Raw genomic sequence first — 20,650 nt, forward strand, 5'->3', positions numbered from 1 at the left:
AGAGAACTGGAAACTTTTGCGTTGCCAAATGTTATTTGAGAGAAGCTGGCATGATGAACTCTTCCTGTTGGTACCTAGGGAGTGGGTGTAACAAGGAAATAAAAGAAGCAGAATTTTTTTATATCTAAATGTCTTTATTGAATAGTGGTATATCCTTAACAAGTCTGATGCCATTAGCAGTGAGTTAAAATGAGATGTTTTAGTTATCTACAGAGTTGGATGACTATAAAATAATTATTTAATCAAATAAATTGCACAGAGGGTCCCAATGTGGAAAGGGGACAGTCTCTGTTATACCAAAGTTAGGAATCATAAGTTGGCAACTTATCAGCTGAATCAGGACATAATTTCATATTCCTATATTAAAGTTTATGCCGCCATTTCTTATTTTATTCCTCAGTTTCGGGAGGTAAACCGGAATGACTGAATGGTATCCCAATTATAGCTGCAAAGGTTAGGAAGTCCTTTTTCAAACCCACCACATGGACACAGTTGGCTATTTTCTCCCAACATCTGGATTGAAGGACAGGGCTAATGAAGAGATTCAAACCCTAAGGGAAGAGCAGTGTAGCTTGGTCCTAAACCATTCCTCCATAATCAGAACAAGTCCTAGAGAGAGATGAGAAGGAAAACTCCTAATACTATGGGCAGGGAAATTCTGGCACATTTTGCTCGTTTTTCTTCCTCTTCCTCCTATTATTGTATAAACAGAGGCACAGCTCCAGAGCATGAAAGAGCTTGCTCCAAAATAATGCCCACCTTCTCCCTCAACCTGCAGCTTTCTTACCAGAGCTTAAATTTGAATACCAGTTGTGTTCCATCAGACTACAAATGAAGAAATAAAATGAAAGTATGCAAAGTTGTAGAGAAAGGCTTTTTTTTTTCAGTTATGGGGAGAAGGACAATTTCCTTGGGCTCAGCTTTGCCCCACATCCTCTTTATTTTATTCACTTTAATGATTTGTTTCAGTAGTCTTTTTTTTTTTTAATGCTGCTCGGTACTTCCCACCCCCACCCCCTCTCTGTAAGTACAACCTACAACCTCCCCAATCTATCAGCAGGCAGGGGACGCAGTGTTTCTATCCCCACAACTCGACTTCCCCCAGCAAAGAGAAACAGAAAATAGGAGGATTCATACTGGTTCTCCTGCCCTTCCAGCCAAGATCCAGAAGCACCTCTGCCCAACATCATATGAGCCACGATTTTCACCCATACAATTCTCCACAGTTCATCATCTCCCCTCCAGAAGGAAGAGGTATCTCTAGGGGCTGCCTCTTCAGCAGCATTTCTTGACCGAAGGCTTCTTTTTGGGCTTGTTGATTTTGACAACTTCGTTCTGCTGTTGCCTTCGTGCCAGGTTTTCCTGTTTTGTTCGGAGCACCATGCTGGTAATGGCATTGAACATCTACGGATGGAATATACAAGGGGAAGGGGACTGAATAACCTTTCTTACCAGGTTGATCCTCCCCCCCCCCCCAAGTCCAAAACTTCATCCATCCCCTCTTGAAGCACCGAAGGCTTCAGTTTCCCTTCCCACCTTTGCCCTCCTAACCACCTCTTCCAATACCTCTTCAACGTTGAGGTTCTCCTTAGCACTGGTCTCAAAAAGCCGCACTCCCATTTGCTCACTGAACCGACGGGCATCAGCAGTCTCTACTTGCTTTCGGGACAGGTCCTCACATTTATTACCCACTGATTTGAGTGGATGGGAGAAGAGAATTAGAACAAAAATAAAGCAACCCAAATCCTTTAATATATGATACATTCTGCCCAAGTAGCAGATAATTCGGGAATGCTGTGTCTCCATTTTGAACCTAAGACATCTTAAGACCAATTATTAGAGGCTATAGTCCTCCCCCTAATCTTAAGCAGCTCAACCTGGCTCCTTTTAATGATTTCTGCAGTGAGTTGTGGTTTTTTTAAAATTTGTATGTGTGCAAAATAATTTCATCACAAAAACAGCGAGTCTGCGGAGAGGGGCGGCATACAAATCCAATTAATAATAATAATAATAATAATAATAATAATAGTCCAGTGGCGCAGCATGTTGTTCAAATAAATGCCCCAACATTGATGTCTCCCAAGGCACAACAGATAATGTCAAAGAGTACATCTTTGGTCTTACACATTAATTTTGTGAACTAATCACTTTAGATGGAAGACTGATTCATTAAGAAATCTTCCTTCTCACTCATTAGAGTGGATGTGGTAACCAGCCATTCATACTTTGATCAAATGATCTACAAATACTGGGTTTTGGTTTGTCTCACCAGAGAACAATACAGCAAACAAAGCAAGAATTAATCCCAGCTAAAGTCTTTCATTTTTTTTGCAGGAGGCAAAGCCAAAGTTCCATATTTACTTGGCTTTCTAATCCACAACGGATGATTGATTACTTCTTCATCACTTGGATAAAGCCAAGTGGTTCGGTGTGATTCTAAAAAACCCTAACTTAATTTTGTTTAGATCAATTTTCTATATATTCATCTTTATTACAGTTGAGTTTTTAGGGAATGGCGAGATAAAAAATACAATGGATTCCTATTGCTTTTCTTCTCTAGGAATCGCAATCATTGTGTTTAGTTCTATGTCAATGTCTCAGCTGAATTTTTATTTTACCCTTTTATAAACCCGCTGGCAGATTTTCATAGCTGGCAGTGTATCAGATAAAGAAAGAATTGTCCCACAGTCAGTAAGCCACAATGCTTTTTTGTCATAAGCCATCGCTCATATCAAAGTGACAGGCATGTGACAAATGTTCAGTTGATTGGCTTCAACCAAGCATTAGCTAGCTTATCTTCAACCCTCAAACACCCACTACGATATCACCCTGCAAGTATCTCAGTATATTATTCCTCCTATCACTATAAACAATGCCCAGAGCCTACACTAGCCCTAACTAACATGTTTGTGGGGATTGTAATTCCAACATAAAGTAGCTGGAACATTCCCTGTACCAAAATGTACCAAGCCACGATAGAATACTTTCTCCAATCAAAATCTTGTTCAAATGGCCCAACTCAGCACTTCATAATCTGAAATGCAAGTAAGGTGGAAGCACAATAGCACCTGCCCTGTTCCTAGATGCAACCCTAGCAGCTCAAATCCAATGATTCTATTGCAATAAATAAATAAAGACTATATCAGGTTTCCCTAGCTGACCTTCAATAAGATATCTCTGGAGTTATGTTTGTTTCTAGAGCAACTAAGAAGAATTAAGCAATTGTGAAACATCAATCATCTGAATATACTTTTCTAGACTGGATATTCCTGAAATAGAAAAATATCTCATTGCCTATGAGAAAAGAACAGGACACCATGGAGTACATACAACCCATTTCTCTTTCAAGTATGAATAAGACCTATTGGAAAAAAACATCTTGTACTGTATTTCTATTATCCTGATCAGGTTCCAACGTAACGTGATAGAATCACAAAGACACACAATCTTGGCCAATAGCCACTGAACTGAAAGACGAAGGGAAGACAGGTTGGTAACAAAACCACTCACCCAAAATCTTGCACACATTGTCACAGTTTTGCCCAATTTCATGCAGCCAACGTTTGACATTAACAAAGGACTCGGCGTTTGTCACATCGTAAACAATGATGACACCATGAGTATTGCGATAATACCTGCGCCCAAAGAAAATGAAATGACATGTTTTGAACAGAGAAAATTCATTAAGTCCCACTTTTTCTTCCCTTCAGCGGTAGATTTCAAAATGGTTCTGTAGCTCCACCAAGATTTAAATTTGGTGTAGTGATTAGCCCTAAGGTATCCATAAAACCTCAGAAGGGAAGACACCCTTCAATATTAAAATACCACAATAATAATTAAAAAAATTAAATGGCTAGAATCTTGTCCAAGTATAGGTAGTCCTCAATTTCACTTCATTTAGTGACCGTTCTGAATTACAGCAGCACTGAAAAAAGTGACATAACCATTTTTCACCCTTACGACTGTTGCAGCTTCCTCATAGTCACATGATATACATTCAGATGTTTGACAACTGAGTCACAATTTATATGGTTGCAGTGTGCCAGGGTCATGTGATTATTTTTTATGGCTTTCTGACAAGCAAAGTCATTGAGGAAGCCAGGTTCATTTAACAGCCATGTTACTAACTTAATAACTACAGTGATTCACTTAACAACTATGGCAAGCAAAGTCGTAAAATGGGACAAAACTCAGTTAGTAACTGCCTCACTTAGCAACATAAATTCTGGACTCAACTAGTCGTAAGTTGACCTGGATTTATTTTATCCTGTAAAATTTTAAAACTGAAAAGATTGCTTACTGCCCTCTAGTTAATTAATACCCAGGCTCTCTCCCTGGCCTTTTCACAGGCTTCTCATCAATTTATCCCCATTCTTCAGCATTCAGACCATTTCCATTCAGCTTGCGTCCTGGACTTACGTGGAGGTAATAGTTCTGAACCGTTCCTGTCCAGCTGTATCCCAGATTTGAAGCTTCACTCTTTCTCCATTGATCACTAGTGTTCGGATTTTGAAATCTACCCCAATTGTTGTGATATAGCTACCTAGAGAGACACAGGGAAGAAAGAAGAAAGAATTAAAGGAATCGGAAAAACGGTATAATTTATTGCACAAACTCAGAAATATTAAAGCTAAATGTTATGATGCATTATTGCAAAAAAGAAGAGTGATCCAATATTGTTGTTATTAAGGGGGGGGGGGGGAAACAGTGGCCAGGATTGTTAAGGGTCAGAGCAAATGGTGTGAATGAGGCTTTAGGGTGCTGTTCAAAGCTTTTGCCCAGCTGCAGAGGATGCTCCTCCCTGTCCAGCAGCAGGTACACCATGCCGTTGGTGTGAATGGCTACCGGGGTGCCCGCCAAGAACAACAAAAACCCACGCAGCCACCCTGCCTCACCTGGCCACCTTCTCTTCCGGACTCGGAGCAATGTATAACTGGGAAAACACTCCCCATATGGGGGAATCGATCAAGAGGGACAACATATGTTCCCTGGGGTCACATGCACCCCACTATTTGAGAAGGACTGGTGTAAGGAAATCAAAATCGCCCCGAGTCTTCGGAGAGGGGCAGCATACAAATCTAATTAATAATAATAATAATAATAATATAGTTGTTAAGTGAATCGTACAGTTATTTGACAAATCCATCTTCCCCCATTGACTTTACTTGTTGGAAAACAGCTGGGTGTTCATATGACCTCATGCTGCTGCAAATGTAAATGTTGCTGATGACAAGTAATTGTGATGATGTGTCATTAGGATGTTGCAACAGCTGCAAGCATGAGGACCAACTGTAAACTATTGTAATTTTTTTCAGTGGAATAGTCAGTAAATGCATGGTAAGTCAAGGACCCAGTGAATAAATCAGTGGGGGAAAAGGGATATAATATTCTTAGAATTTACAGGATTCTAATATCAGTTACAGCCGCAACTGATTTGTAACAGGAAAAATACAGCAATTTTGCTCAGAATCAATACAGCCTGCGTTTTTGGCAGATTTTTCCCCCTGGTCATTTAATCAACGCTTTGGCCAACTGGCAAATTATGATCTGACTTTGCACACTGAAAACAAGCCAAATAAAATGGAAAAAAAGCAACTCAACCAAGGGAGGAGGGAGGGACAAAAGAGAAGGAATTTATTTTGAAAAGAATTTATGTTGCAATACTCTACAAAAACATAGCAGCGAGGATTCAATTACAGCATTACTAGCAGAGAAACACAATCAGCCCACAAACACATTTAATTAGAGAAGAAAGCACCATTTACATCTTTTACAAACTGAATAAAGGAACATTGTGTAAATTAAATCCCCAATCCCCAATTGGGCAATATCATTATTATGATCAATTAAAGTGCCACAAAGAGAGGAGCGAGATTCCACATTCTTTGGAAAAGACCTAAGCAAAATCTCCAGGAAACTCACATGCTCGTTTGTGGAATTTTTGTTCCTAATTGCCCAGTTGGACATTGTGTGTGTGGTTTTTTGTTTTGTTTTACATTTCATGGATCAGCACAGCCATCCCTTTTTTTGTTTTGTTTTGCATCTTTGCATTAAAATGTTCTTCTGTAGTGGGCCAATTACAATTGTGCAACTGTTTTTAAAGATAAGATGTTAAATCCAAGAATCCATCTTAGCCAAAGATGCTTGGCCTGGATGAAATTGAAAGCATTTTTGGTGTACGGCAAGAATTAGGATTCCCAACCCATCCAATGATCATCATCGCGGGAGGCAGTTCCTTACCTGAGAAGGTGTTATCTGCAAATCGGAGCAGAAGGCTACTTTTGCCAACCCCTGGACAGGAAACAAAAGGAACAAATCACACAAACTCAAAATGAGAGTTTAATCCTCCCCTTCATTTATCAACTGCTTCTGATGCAACAGATGGCCCTCGACAAAGCTGCTGAGAAGCTTCCCGCCCAAAGCAAACAACCGTGGAGTATTTATTCAGAAAGAGCCACTCCTGTCTCAACCTATTGTGTCCTACTACAAGGAGGAGGAGGAGGGGGTAAAACTACAGGATTGCACAGTTTTGGGGGGAGGGGGGCATCGGAGGTTGCGGATTATCTGCCAGGACGTGGATGTGAACTTTCAGGCAGTGGTGAGAACACCGGATAAATAATAATAATAATAATTGGACCGGTGGAATGCTGAATAGTCACAATTTTTTTGCTTCTAAATAGGAAGCTGAAAGGTTGTGAGCAGGAAGAAAATGGAAGGCACACCTCGATACCTTGGCTTAAAGTAATCAAGCCACCTAACAAGGGTGGGACCACAGATGTCACGGGATAGAAATTCTCTCTTCTGAGGTCACCTGTTGACATAACCCTGGAGATCAACTAACTTTTCCTTTCCTTCCCCATAGCTCCTTGATCAGACCCCACTCTTCCTGTGAAGGTTGAGAGTACACAACTGCATCTTCAGTCTTTACAGCTGCAGTGGGAGATAAGCCAAGACTGAGTTCCGCAGCGCAAGTTTTCTTGGCTGATCTCGGCTGTAGGCTAGGCCGTCTCTCTCTCTCTCTCTCCCTCTCCCACACATATAAACACACTGACGGAAATCTGTTTTTCTTCCCAGATTTCACAAGCCAGCTAGGCCCCTTTGTATGTCAGCTGATTTCCTTTGGCTCTGTAGGAGCCTCTTGGGTCTCCACGTCATTCAACGTGACATTCAACTGAACTGCCATTTTAGCATTGTTTTACTAAATATACCTCAGTACCCTGTTGTTATTGGTTTGTCGACAAACTAGAGTTGGCTGAGTGCACCCCACACACCAAGGAAGTGCAACCTTGGCAATTTTGTGGTCTTCAACTCCCAGAATTCTCCAGTCAGCCATAAGTCCATAAAGTCTTAAAAAAGTTGCCAAGGTTGGCTATCCTTGTACTAATTGGGGGGGGGGGGGGGGGGAGGGATTACATTAGATTAGATTTATTGGATTTATATGCCGCCCCTCTCCGCAGACTCGGGGCGGCTCACAACAATGGCAAAACAGTACAAAGAGACAAATCCAATACCCACCAATCCAATTACAATTTTAAGCTAAAAAATTCATAAAAACAACCCCAGAATATATAAAAAACAAGCACACACTCAATCAAACACCAAAACAACATGGGCAAGGGGGAGATGTTTCAGTTCCCCCATGCCTGACGGAAGAGGTGGGTTTTGAGGAGTTTGCAAAAGGCAAGGAGGGTGGGGGCAATCCTAATCTCAGGGGGGAGCTGGTTCCAGAGGGTTGGGGCCGCCACAGAGAAGGCTCTTCCCCTGGGTCCCGCCAGACGACATTGTTTAGTCGACGGGACCTGAAGAAGGCCAACTCTGTTGGACCGAACCGGTCACTGGGATTCGTGCGGCAGAAGGCGATCCCGAAGGTATTCTGGTCCGGTGCCATGAAGGGCTTTATAGGTCATAACCAACACTTTGAATTGTGACTGGAAACTGATCGGCAACCAATGCAGACTGCGGAGTGTTGGAGTAATATGGGCATACTTAGCGAAGCCCATAATTGCTCTCGCAGCTGCATTCTGCACGATCTGAAGTTTCCGAACACTTTTCAAAGGTAGCCCCATGTAGAGAGCGTTACAGTAGTCGAGCCTCGAGGTGATGAGGGCATGAGTGACTGTGAGCAATGACTCCCGGTCCAAATAGGGCCGCAACTGGTGCACCAGACAAACCTGGGCGAACGCTGAGGGAATCAGTTTGCCTATTGTAATTGATTGATTTCATGAAGCACGCTAAATCAAACCGAGTTTATATCAATATTATAACTTAGGCACTGTATGAATCACATATTCACTGAGCTATGTAGAGCTTGGCTATTTATTGTTCTCTTTAATTATTCTGTCTTAAGATGGCTTCGGGTTTTTTCCACACAATGTGGTTAAGCATGTAATCCATTTTGTAAACCAATTCAAGATACAGATGGCACAAGTTCTAAGCTTGAGCACCGAAAATGGCCAAAGATAAAAAAACCTGGAACGGAACATGCTAGAATATGTTGAGCTACTCAAAGCGATGGAGGCCATCTTTGAAATCTAATTCTCCTTCTAGCACTGAATTTAGCAGGAATGCCACCAGGAAGGAGGCCAAAATAGGGCTACTGAGCCAAAAGAAAGAAATATCAAGCAGACTCGGGAGAAACCAAATGTTTGCAGAAGAACAAACTTTTAAGAAAAGGAAGGAGGTGAAGGAGCAGCTCTCCCAAATGGTCTAATGAAGATGGAGTAAGCCGAAAGGCCATGGAATGCAAAGAATTTGCTAGAGGCATTCAGAAAACAAAATAAGAAAATAGGCCAGGAAGTTACTAGAACAAGGGCAAACTGCCTGAATGGAAAATTGACCTAAAGATTCATTCTGTAACACGTATAATTTCACTTTCAGAAAGGTTCTCCAGTTAAAATGAAAAGGGATCATGACAGCTGTTCTCCATCCACCCCCATCTCTGTTATCTCCCTGGCATGTTAATTTTTAAAGAGACTTGGTAGCTGGGAAACAAGAAGTAGAGGAAAACGGCTTTGCAGCTGTATGGCCCTCTTCTATCCCTTTCTGTTCCTCTCAAAGGGGAAAAACGTCAGCACATAACAGGAAAGGAGTCTGTGGCGTCTGTATCCCACCATGTGAGTTAGCTGTATGTATACATGTGCAACCTATTTTCATAGTACATGACATAGCCAGACACAGAAAAGCTGCCCAGGATGCTCAAAATTAGAATTGTGGGTTAAATACATGTAAGGAAATCAAGACTCATAAAAAATAAGACTTAATTTCAATTAGCTTCATACTTTGTTCGAGCACTCTTAACCACAAAGCTGTGTGAAGGTACTGTACAAAATTATTCTCTTTGGCACTATTATGACCTAGTACCTATTAGAATTAAGAAAATGGAAGTAATTAGGTTATCTAGATCAGTGGTTCTCAACCTGGGGGCTGGGACCCCTTTGGGGGTCAAACGACCAACCCAGAGTTGGCCTTCTCCGGGTCCCGTCGACTAAACAATGTCGTTTGGCGGGTCCCAGGGGAAGAGCCTTCTCTGTGGCGGCCCCGACTCTCTGGAACCAGCTCCCCCCCAGAGATTAGAACTGCCCCCACCCTCCTTGCCTTCGGTAAACTCCTTAAAACCCACCTTTGCCGCCAGGCATGGGGGAATTGAGATATCTCCCCCGGGCCTATGCAATTTATGTATGGTATGTTTATATGTATGTTTGATTAATAATGGGGTTTTTTAAAAGGTTTTTAAATTATTAGATTTGTTATGAATTGTTCTATTGCTGTTGTGAGCCGCCCCGAGTCTACAGAGAGGAGCGGCATACAAATCTAATAAAATAAATAAATAAATAAATTTCACAGGGGTCGCCTAAGACCACGACAAAAGACAAATTCCCCACCGTGTTAAGAACTAAAGCGTCTATTCTGGTGCCATGGAACGTATTTTTACAGTCCAACTAATCAGGCGTTTAGAGTGGGGGTTTCCCTCTGATCTTCCTGCCAAAGCTCTGTTGGAACTATTGGCACTAGACTTATGGTTGGGGGTTACCACAACATAAGGAACTGTATTAAGGGGTCATGAGAAAGGTTGAGAACCAATGATCCAGAGCTTCGTGGTTTATTATATCTGGTATTTCCGCTATATAGAGCGCTGGTGAGACCACATTTGGAATACTATGTTCAGTTCGGGAGACCTCACCTACAAAAAGATATTGACAAAATTGAACGGGTGCAAAGACAGGCTACAAGAATGGTGGAAGATCTTAAGCATAAAACTTATCAGGAAAGACTTCATGAACTCAATCTGTGTAGTCTGGAGGACAGAGGGGAAAGGGGGAACATGATAGAAACATTTAAATATGTCAAAGGGTTTAATAAGGTTCAGGAGGGAAGTGTTTTTAATAGGAAAGTGAACACAAGAACAAGGGGACACAATCTGAGGTTAGTTGGGGGAAAGATCAAAAGCAACATGAGAAAATATTATTTGACTGAAAGAGTAGTAGATGCTTGGAACAAACTTCCAGCAGACGTGGTTGGTAAATCCACAGTAACTGAATTGATGCCTGGGATAAACATATTCATTCTAAGATAAAATACAGGAAATAGTGTAAGGGCAGACTAGATGGACTATGAGGTCTTTTTCTGCCATCAATCTTCTATGTTTCTATATATTCCTGCTTCTTATTTATGAATACAATCACTGGATAGTTTTTCATGTAATATGTAGGTTTTCTTACATGTGACAAAAAAAGAGGAAAGTTTTCCCCTAAAGATTTCAGCTTCAACGTTTCTCAATCTCAGCCACTTTAAGATGGGTGGACTTCAACTTTCAGATTTCCAAAGGTAGCAATATCCTATCTCAAGCAATTGTATTGCTCACTGGTGGGTTCTGGGAGTTGAAGTCCATTTCTGTGAAGCGAAAGAGAATGGAGAAGCTCTTGTAACCGGCTGGCCAACCCAATGGATGAAGACATTTGTTCACAAGGTTCCTACAAATATCTTCCCGCCATGAGGGATAGAAATATTTCTGGAAATTTGGGACAGGTACTCTTCGATCACAATTGAGCCCCAAATTTCTGTTGCTAGGCAAGACAGAATTTTTCAGTGCTGTTACACCTTCACTAAACAAATAATTGTAACTCGAGAACTACACAATTCTAAACCAAGATTTAGTGAGAGGTTTTCTTCCCCTACAAATCCTACCTCATCTAACATGGAAACAAGTTCCCATCACTGTCATCTCAGGGTCAGTAACAAAGGGCAGACTATCCAAGGCCTATCGGTTACTTGTCTCTTCCGTCTAGCCCAGGGGTAGGCAAAGCTGGCTCTTCTATGACTCGTGGACTTCAACTCCCAGAATTCCTGATCCAATCATGCTAGCTCAGGAATTCTGGGAGTTGAAGTCCACAGGTCAACTTTGCCTACACCTGATCTAGCCAAACAAGATCCATAGAATCATAGAATTGGAAGGGACATTGGAGATATTTTGTCCAAGGCTCTGCTGAAGCAAGAGACCGTTCCTGTACTATTGTACCATTCTAGACAAGTAGCTGTCCAATTTTTTCTTGAAAACTTCCAGTGATGGAGCACACATAAATTCATGAGGCAAGCTGTTCCACTAATTAATTGTTCTTCTTGTCAGGAAACTTCTCTTTAGTTCCTGGCTGGCTCTCTCTCTTTGATAATTCTCCATCCATTATCCTTGTCTTGCCCTTCCGATGCTTGGGAGAATAAGTGGACATCCTCTTCTCTGTGACAGCCCCTCAACTACTGGAAGACAGTTTTCACGTCACCCCTAGTCCTTCTCTTCATTAGACGAGACATACCTAGTTCCTTTAATCATTCCTTATACATTTTAGCCTCCAGGCCCTTTACCATCTTTGATGCTTTGATAATGAACATGATTTGTGACACTTTTTGCTGGTTTCTTCTGGTTTCTGGCAAAAATTGGATTTGGACTTATGACCAACACAATCCACTTAACAACTGCCATAAAAGGGTTGTAAAATTGGGTTCGGTCACATGGAGCCTCAGCATATCACCATTGGGAATTACAACCAAAATTCTAGTCTCAACTGTGGTCATAAGTCAAGGACTACTCATAACCTTTCCTGCATCTGCTTTAATTTCTCCGAATCTTTAAAATGTGGGGCCCAGAAAGGAACACAACACTAAAAGTGATGTATCAGTGAAGAACACACTGATTTGGGGATGATGTTTCCATCACTACATCAAAATATTTTGATAAATAGATCAGCTGAATAACAGCCAGAATTGAGTAACACCTAGTAGTAGTAGTATGGAAAACTCTACAGTTACATTTTTTATTTTGGCAGTCTTATCTCTCTAACTCATATGCAATCAAATTTTGAATTAATGGAATAACAGAGTTGCAAGGGAGCATGTTTTCAAATCCAGCCTCCTGCTTAGGCAGGAAATTTTGTGCCACTTTAGACAAACTGTTGTCCAATCTCTTATTGAAACTGCCCAGTGATGGTACCCAAAACTTCCAGAGGCAAGTTTTTCTACTGGTTAATTGTTCCATCAGGATATTCTTATTTTTAGATTGGCTCTCTTGATTAGTTTCCATTCATTGTTTCTTGTTCTGCCTTCAGGTGCTTTGGAGAATAGGTTGACCCTCTCTTCTTTGTGGCAGCTCCTTAGATACTGGAACACTGCTACCATGTCACCCCTGGTCCTTCTTTTCGTTAAACTAGATGTACCCAATTTCTGCAACCATTCTTAATGTGTTTTAGCCTTTGGTCCCCTAATCGTCTTTGTTTCTCTTCTCTGCACACTTTCCAGACTCTCAACCACTGTTCCCTCTAAGGTGAGCAGCTGTGCGGCCGCTCACAGGAAATCAAACTTTAGCACAGGACTTTCAAGAGCCGCGCAGTCTTGATGACTCACTTCAGCTGAGGTTTGCATAGCCATTGGTAGCCAGTTGCTTCCCCCTCTCCCTACTGCACAGCAGGAGCTCTTCAATTGTGCCACCAAATACCATACAGCATTTTAATATTGCAGATGCAGACTTGCAGTATTATAAGTGATACTGATATAGAGCATTTTTAATTATGTGGGTACATTGAATAAACATAACTTTGGGTTTCAAATAGCACGGATTTTGTTGTTGTCTTGGGTGACATCTGTGAAAAAAATTCAGGTGCTCAGGCATGAAAACGTGCCGCTCAGACACTATACTTTTCCGCCCACACCAAAAAAAAAATTAGAGGGAACATTGCTCTCAACATCTTTTATAAATCATGGTGGCCAAAACTGAATAGTTTTCAAACAAGCTGTAGACCCACCTAAGACCCACCCAACCCACATTTAATATTCTAAAATATCTGCCCTCTTTCAGACTCTTTCAACAGCCTTCACATGCACCAGACCAATTTTCCACACTGATTAGCACAATAACATAATTATGAAAACAATGAAAACTGATGCCAGTGACCCAATTTACATTCTTTACATAATGATTTATGTGAATTGTCACATGAATAGAAGACCCTTGCCCCCATCTGCCAATGAATACATTTTAATAAGGTTAACCTATTTCTGCCCCCAAATACTTCTCAGTCTACAACTTAGTGGGTCCCTCTGATTTAGAGTGCCTATTTGTACTAGGCATTTAAATCCTAAAATCCTCTGTAAATCAGACATGACTTGGAACAACCTGATCCAACTAGATCCCAGGGCACACCACCAAACTGGGATCCTCCACTACTGAAATATGATCACCATAGATCAACAGGCTTTTTGCACCAGCTTTTTACCATGCCAATCTATCCATCAAACAGTTTGTCAAATTTTATCTTTTCTGCAGCCAGAATCTACTTTCAACGGACGGAGAATTCATGTCCACGTCCACTGTATCCTGAAACAATTTCTTCACAAATGAAGGCAAATATATGTGTCCCAGGCAGAGGTGGTTTCTAACTTACCTCATTGCCGATTTGGTTGCTCCCGTGCCATGTGGCAAAGCCGCATGGGCGCGCGCACATGTGCAGTGCTGAAAAATCCGAACAAATTCAAACAACAACAACAAAGCTGAAAACAAGAAGGCGACGCATGCACAGTGCCAGAAAGTTGACTTCTGCACATGCACAGAGGAAAAAAATACCCGGGGGAAAAATCCCCCTCCCAATTTTTTTTAAAATTACCAGATGAATTGATTCCATGGTGTCATCATGATATCACCAGCGGTTTGCTACCAGTTCGGGTGAATCGGTCCAAATGGGGAGGAACCCACCTCTGGTTCCAGGATAATGTTGCAGGATCCAATCTGGGTCGGTGACTGGGACCAAGCTTTCAATTTTGTTCTGGAGTCCATCCACAGGGAACTTCTCTCTAGCAAAATGTATGCTTTGGGTTATTCTATTTGTAGTATTTGTATGGTGCCTGGCTGTGTGTGACTTTTTAGTTGTTGATTGGGGTGTTGATGGCCGGTTATTAAATCATTGGCTGTTGTTTCCTTCTGCTCCTAAGTACCTGATAAGCTGGTGGTAAATCAGCACTTCTGCTAATTGCCACAGGACAGGTTTCTCAGCCTTCAATCATTTCCCCGGCTATTTTTGTCCCTGCTCAGCCACCAATCTTAGTAGCTGCAAAATTGATTGAAATGATTGCCAGATTGGAGCAAACCCTGATTCTTGGATACACAGAAACCTATGTGAATGCAATACCAAGATTGCTGCTTCTACTAGTCTTACTTTGATCCATCTCAAAATCAGTTTGATCAAGTGTAGAAAGCAAACAGAGGGAGCCATTAAAACTTTCCAAAGTCCTAAAGAGAGAAGATAAGCCACATCACTTGCAAAGGGGAAGAAGAGAAAGCTAGGAGCTGAAATCTTCATCACTCTGGCCTTTCTGGCTGGAAAGAGAAGCAAGACCACGTGAGGTAACACTATGGTCAAGAAGAATATAATAACTAAGGAAGATAATCCACTTCTGTCACAGGATTAGACTGCTGCAGAGACAAAGGTTCAGTTTGCAACACCTCTGTGACTGTTCAGAGCAGGGGTCTCCAAACTTGACAACTTTAAGACTTGTGAACTTCAACTCCCAGAATTTTGAATTTGAACTTGAATGCCAAGTTTGAAGACCTCTGGTTCAGAGGAAAATGTTCCTGTACGATTGTACTATAGGCAGTGCTCAACTTATAACCACAAATGATTTCAGAATTTCTATTGTAAACAAGGCGAGTCACGTTCACTTTTACACTTTTTTTGCCATGGTTATTAAATTAATTGCTGCATTCTTCAGTGAATAGTGCAGTTGTTAAGCAAATCCTACTTGCTGCATTGATTTTGGTTGTCCAACGTCAGTCAAGGGGGTTAAAATGATGATTAATTACATGACCCTGCAATGCTGCAACTGTCATAAATATATGTTGGTTGCCAGGTGCTTGGATTTTGTTCACAGGGCCATATGGATTTTGCAAATGCAAGGACTTATTGTAAGTCTTTTTGTTTTCCCAGTGCTGTTGAATGGTCTCTTAACAAATAGTTGTAAGTTGAGGACTACCTGTACTAGTCATGGAAGATGAGATCAGACCCAACTGGACAGGTCCGCTCCAACCAGTCTTCTTTTCTGCTTCTTGGTTTTGTAGTGAGTCAGCTGGAAGGTAGAGTTCCCATCCCATTCTCATTCTGAAACCTTCCCAAGCAGCTGTGTGATGTCAGCAGTTTGTGGGAGACCACAACGTGTCTACAAACTGCAATACTATCTGTATGAATCATTCATCCTAAACTGAGGAATTCCGCATCCATGCTAACATCTCCTATTTCACAGCAGGTGCACTCCAGCAAATCCCCAGTTCTCTGTATTGGCAGCTCCATCTTCAGCAGGAAGCCAAACTTTTATTTAAGCTACGGCCAAAGAATGCTAGAACTCAAAATGCAGCCTGGAAAATGGAAGACGGGACTTTTACCAGACCAGTTGAATGGAATGGTTCTGCCCCAACATATGCTACCTGCCGCCTTCCAGATGTTTTGTATTATAAATCCGTCTCTGGTTTGGCCAAGCTGGCTGAGGCTGTCGAGGGACAACATCTAAGATATCTGAAGAATTGAAAAGTCCACGTAAAGAAAGTAACAGTGCAATCCTGTGCAATCAGGAATCGCTAACCTGCGGCTCACAGACTGCATGCAGCCCTAAACACCTAGTAATACAGCCTCACAAGATCATTTAGGTTTTATATACATTATAAAAGTTTTCTCTTGTCCAGTTGTGTCAACTCTAGGGAAGTGTTCATCTCCATTTCTTAGGCGTTGTCCAAAGATGCTTCTATGGTCATTCCGTTAACATGACTATCCATCAAGACACACAGAGCCCTGTGACCTTTCCACCGAAGTGGTACCTATTTATCTACTTGCATTTACATGCTTTCGAAATTGTAGGTTGTCAGGAGCTGGGACAAATAACATAAGCTCACCTTATCCTACAATGCTCAGATCTTAAACTCAGGATATAAGCTTTCTGGCTGTCAAGCTCAGCATATTTAACTGCTAAGCCATCTTATTAACTGTATTACATATTTTATTTGCAAGAATTCACTTACAGCGACCTAGGCAAGGCAAAAAGTTGGATATGCCTGCTATACATGATTAAAGGCTAATATCTTTGAGTAAATTCAGCTTAACCTGAGGTAGAGAGCTATAGGAATATAACAGGATGTGAAACACATGACCAATGTCAAAGGGCTGCTATAATCAAGTGAAAATTGAAAAGTCTATCCTCCTTAATCTTAATTTTCCACTTTGCTTCTCCACCCACATCTTTATTTTGCTATCCAGTTTTTTAATGTATTGCAATGTCACCCTTAAATGTTAATGCAGCAATAGGTTTTATTTCTACATTTGTGCTCTGCTTTGAGATAACTACACAGGAAATGACCTATATATTTAATAAATGCAGGAAATAGTATTATAAATAATTTGAGGAATGATAATTACCCATTCTCAGTTTCAGATATGCTTGTACTACATCTTCCAGAATTAAAGTTAGCCTGGTTGTATAGTCCCAGCATGGCTGGAGGCCATCCACTTGGAGATGATATCCCAAGACAATAAAAATCATAGGGAGGAAACTACCAAAATTGTTCCCTCATCACTAAAGCCAAATGAAAATATTCCAGGGTTGAGAAAACTACAGCCCAAAGGATGCTGGGAATTGTACAAATTGAATTAAGTCCTAAGAAAACCAATAATATGTTGCAAAAATAAAATCCAGCCTTTAACATATTTAGTGAATCTTTCTGTAAATCAGTAGAATATATAGAGCAGTTTTTAACTGTAGTAGCCTTAAGATGTTTGGACTTCAATCCCCAGAATACTATGCAAAGAGGGGAATTCTGGGAATTGAAGTCCAGACATCTTAAAGATGACACGGTTGAGACTGCTATAAAGAATTATGGTTCCTGAAAAGTACTGTAGGACAAGAGAACTAGAATTAAGAAATAAAGATAAGGAGGTTGTTGGTCCTATTTCTTCTCAGAGTTGTGTAGATCTTTATTCTGGCCGGAGGGATGAACGTGAGGCAGAAAGGGTGGGGAAGAACAAAAGAAGGAAGATAAAGGACAGGTAAGAAGGAGATTATATATACGGAAGGAGGGGAGCATTCAGCCCACAATGAACTGGAGGAAGGAGGTGAAAGATTGACATAAAAAAGCCTAGGAAGGGAGAAAAATTGGAAAGAACCAGGCTAAACGTTCAGAATGAAAATGGCAAAAGAATAACAGCTTGAAGAGTGTTAGAAAATCTGAAAATTCACAAAAGAGACAGCAAAACAGTTGAAATAATTGTTTGGAGGAGGGGGGTGAAGTCAACAAGATGACAGTTTGGTGTAGTGGTTAAGGTGCTGTCCAAGAAATCAAAGAATATAAATTCTACCTCTGTCTTAGTCATATAACAGTTTAACTAGGTGACTTTGGTCCAATCACTTTCTCTCGGCCTAAGAGGAGGGAAAGAAGAACAAGTAGTCCTCAACTTACAACCATAATTGAAACCAAAATGTCTTTTGCTAAATGAAACATTTGTTAAGTGAGTTTTGACCCATCTTACGTGGTTAAGTGGTTCTGGCCACAGTGGTCAAGTGAATCACTGCAGTTGTTAAATTAACAACATGGTTGTTAAGTGAATCTGTCTTCCCATTTGACTCTGCTTGTCAGAAGGTCACATGACCCCTGGGACTGCATCATAAATATGAATCAGTTGCCAAGCATCTGAATTTTGATCAAATGACCATAGAGTTGCTGCAACGGTCATAAGTGTGAAAAATGGTCATTAAGTCACTCTTTTTAGTGCCACTACAATTCCGAACAGTCATTTAAACAAACTGTTGTAAGTCAAGGACTACCTGTATTGTGGACGTTCTCTGCCTCGAGTTACTTACAAAGTAATCAAGGCAGGATGAAAATCTAATTACTACAGAAGGACAGAGTTAGATAAGATTAATGAGGGATGACAATGAAAAAACGAACATTCTTACCCGAATCTCCAATGATAAGCAATTTAAACAAGTGGTCATAATCCTTGGCAGCCATTCACGGTGCTGGGACAGCTTCCGTCTCTGCTGTATCTCGCACTCGGTTCCTCCCTGGAGGGTTTTTTCCTCAACTTCCCACAGGATTGGCTTCAAAGCCCCATTGCAGCTCGCTCAGGCCAAATAGCCCTCAAAGATTTGCAACAATTTCCGAGGAAGGGAAATTTGAGTCAATCCGTGAATAATTCAGTCTTTAAAAAAAATACTGTAAAAAACATGGAAATGTTTGTAACTTAACCCCAAGATGGGAAGATATATATATTTTTTAAAATCCTTTTCCTTCCAAATGTTTCTCCTTCCCTTGGGGGTCAAATGACAGAGAAACACAGCCCAGTTTGTGCCTTGAGAAGCAGTTTCTTCTTCTGCCAAACAACTGTAGGGACGTAGGTTTGATTGTTCTTGGCGTTTTGTCCTCCAATACCGGAATCACAGTTTGCTAAGATCTTGGCTTTGCTTGTCGTGGGAAGGGAAGCAAACAGAAAAGGTTAAACGTTTGTGAGCCAATAGGAAGGGAAGGGGGGCTGGTATTTCTCCAAAATTCCTGGCTTACCAAAAAAGCCGTGGAGTTTATAAAATATAGCTGAGAACAAAACAAAAAATAAGAGTGGGGGGAAAGGGGGCAGAGAAAGAAAGAAAAACCCGTTTCCTTTTATTTTTTTCCCCTTTAGTCTTTTAATCCCAGCCTTCAAAAGGGAATAAGATTGGACTCCTCTAAAAACAATGATTCTTGACTGTTAGAAACAAAAAGCAGGACAGGAAGGAAGGAGGAGAGATATTTAGATCCCCATTCCCAAAAGGGATCCGCTTGCCTCCAGGAAATAAATGTACAGCATCTAAAGGAGCAAGCAGCATCAGAGAAGCTCCCTTGCCATGGGGTGGAGGAGAAGATGATTCGATGGGGATTTAAAAAAAAAAAAAATTAAAGGAGAAACTAGGAGTTGGGGCGGAATCAAAAGACCCAACGGAGGTCTGAGGCAAGCAGGCTGGGAGTTTCCCCAAAAGGGTTTGGCCAAGAGGAAGAAGAAGGGTCACCGAAGTTTCCCCAACTACCTTCTCTCTCTCTTCTTTTCCCACCCACCCCCAGAGAAAAGAAGCCAAGAGAGAGATGGAAGGGAGGGAAGGAGGGAGGGAGGGAGGAAAAACGCCGCTGCAGGAATCAATGAAGGAGACGAGGAGAAGAGCCGGGCGCAAGGCGGCCTGCAGGAGACATTGCGGCGGGAGTCCAGGAGCTCAACGCTGAATCAGCTGCAAGGCTTGGGCGGGTCTCCCGCGGGTGGCGGGCGGTGGTGGAAGGCTGCTGACCTCCCTCCCTCCTTCCCTCGTACCCTGCCGGACGCGGCTCTGGGCTGGAATCGGATGACGGGCAGGTCCCCTGCCGCCCCGCGCTTGCCTGCCTGCCTGCCCACCTTCCTCGTCCCCTCCTACGGCCGAGGCTTCCCGGTTGGAACGCCACAGGAGCATTCGAACTAGGCGGAGGGAGAGCGAGGGGGCGGGGCGTTGCCTCGTAATGGGCGGCGCCTCGTTATAATGGGCGGTGCTTAGCGACGGCGGCCGAGGGCTGGGCGGGGCCACAAGGGGGAGAGAATAAAGAGGGGGCTGGGCTTGGAGGCGCCGCGGGGCACGCCCCCTTGCGGGGAGAGGGGGTAGAGAGAGAGATTGGCTGTGTGTGTGTATGTGTTTGTGTGTGTATGTGTTTGTGTGTCCGCGCGCCTGGATTAAAGACACAGACATTTCTTTTTTATTGGATACAATATTTTTATATATTCAGACGCGCATAATCCTAGCTCCGGCCAAGAATGAATGAATGATTTTATTCTTAACCGTTTTAATTGTTTTTATATTGTTTTTATTTTTATTAATATTGATTGTTTCCTCGTTGCTTATTTGAGCCCTATGCCCATCATTAAGTGTTGCACCTCATGATTCTTGACCAATGTATCTTTTTCTTTTATGTACACTGAGAGCTTATGCACCAAGACAAATTCCTTGTGTGTCCAATCACACTTGGCCAATAAAGAATTCCATTCCATTCCATTCTAAGGTTGTACACCACTCAAGAGTCCGGAATGAGTGGGGCGGTTTATAAATCAAATCAAATCAATCCATCAATCAATAATCCAGC

General features: G+C 41.7%; 1 protein-coding gene across 2 annotated transcripts; it reads right to left on the reverse strand.

The window, feature by feature from the left end:
- Positions 1 to 113: 113 nt before the first annotated feature.
- LOC139154673 (ras-related protein Rab-35-like) lies at positions 114 to 19,997 on the reverse strand. Of its 2 annotated transcripts, XM_070729545.1 has the most exons (7): positions 19,079 to 19,957; positions 18,475 to 18,981; positions 6,241 to 6,291; positions 4,420 to 4,543; positions 3,511 to 3,635; positions 1,567 to 1,691; positions 114 to 1,404 (listed from the first exon to the last, which is right to left on the reverse strand). In XM_070729545.1, the coding sequence occupies exons 2-7, from the start codon at positions 18,527 to 18,529 to the stop codon at positions 1,276 to 1,278; spliced, it is 609 nt and encodes a 202-aa protein (XP_070585646.1). In that variant the 5' UTR covers positions 18,530 to 18,981; positions 19,079 to 19,957; the 3' UTR covers positions 114 to 1,275. The 2 variants fall into 2 exon arrangements, with proteins under 2 accessions (XP_070585646.1, XP_070585645.1); XM_070729544.1 differs by having other exon boundaries at positions 18,475 to 19,997.
- Between the last annotated feature and the right edge of the window lie 653 nt (positions 19,998 to 20,650).

Source organism: Erythrolamprus reginae, chromosome Z (assembly GCF_031021105.1).
Source record: "Erythrolamprus reginae isolate rEryReg1 chromosome Z, rEryReg1.hap1, whole genome shotgun sequence".
In the NCBI taxonomy this organism is placed as follows: domain Eukaryota; kingdom Metazoa; phylum Chordata; class Lepidosauria; order Squamata; family Dipsadidae; genus Erythrolamprus; species Erythrolamprus reginae.

Coding starts and splice junctions, on each gene's coding strand:
- LOC139154673 (XM_070729544.1), bottom strand. CDS start 18,529: ATGGCTGCCAAGGATTATGACCACTTGTTTAAATTGCTTATCATTGGA. Junction 3,636..4,419: donor TTCAGAACTATTACCTCCAC/GTAAGTCCAGGA, acceptor CTTTGGGCGCAG/GTATTATCGCAATACTCATG. Junction 1,692..3,510: donor CAATGTGTGCAAGATTTTGG/GTGAGTGGTTTT, acceptor CACTCAAATCAG/TGGGTAATAAATGTGAGGAC.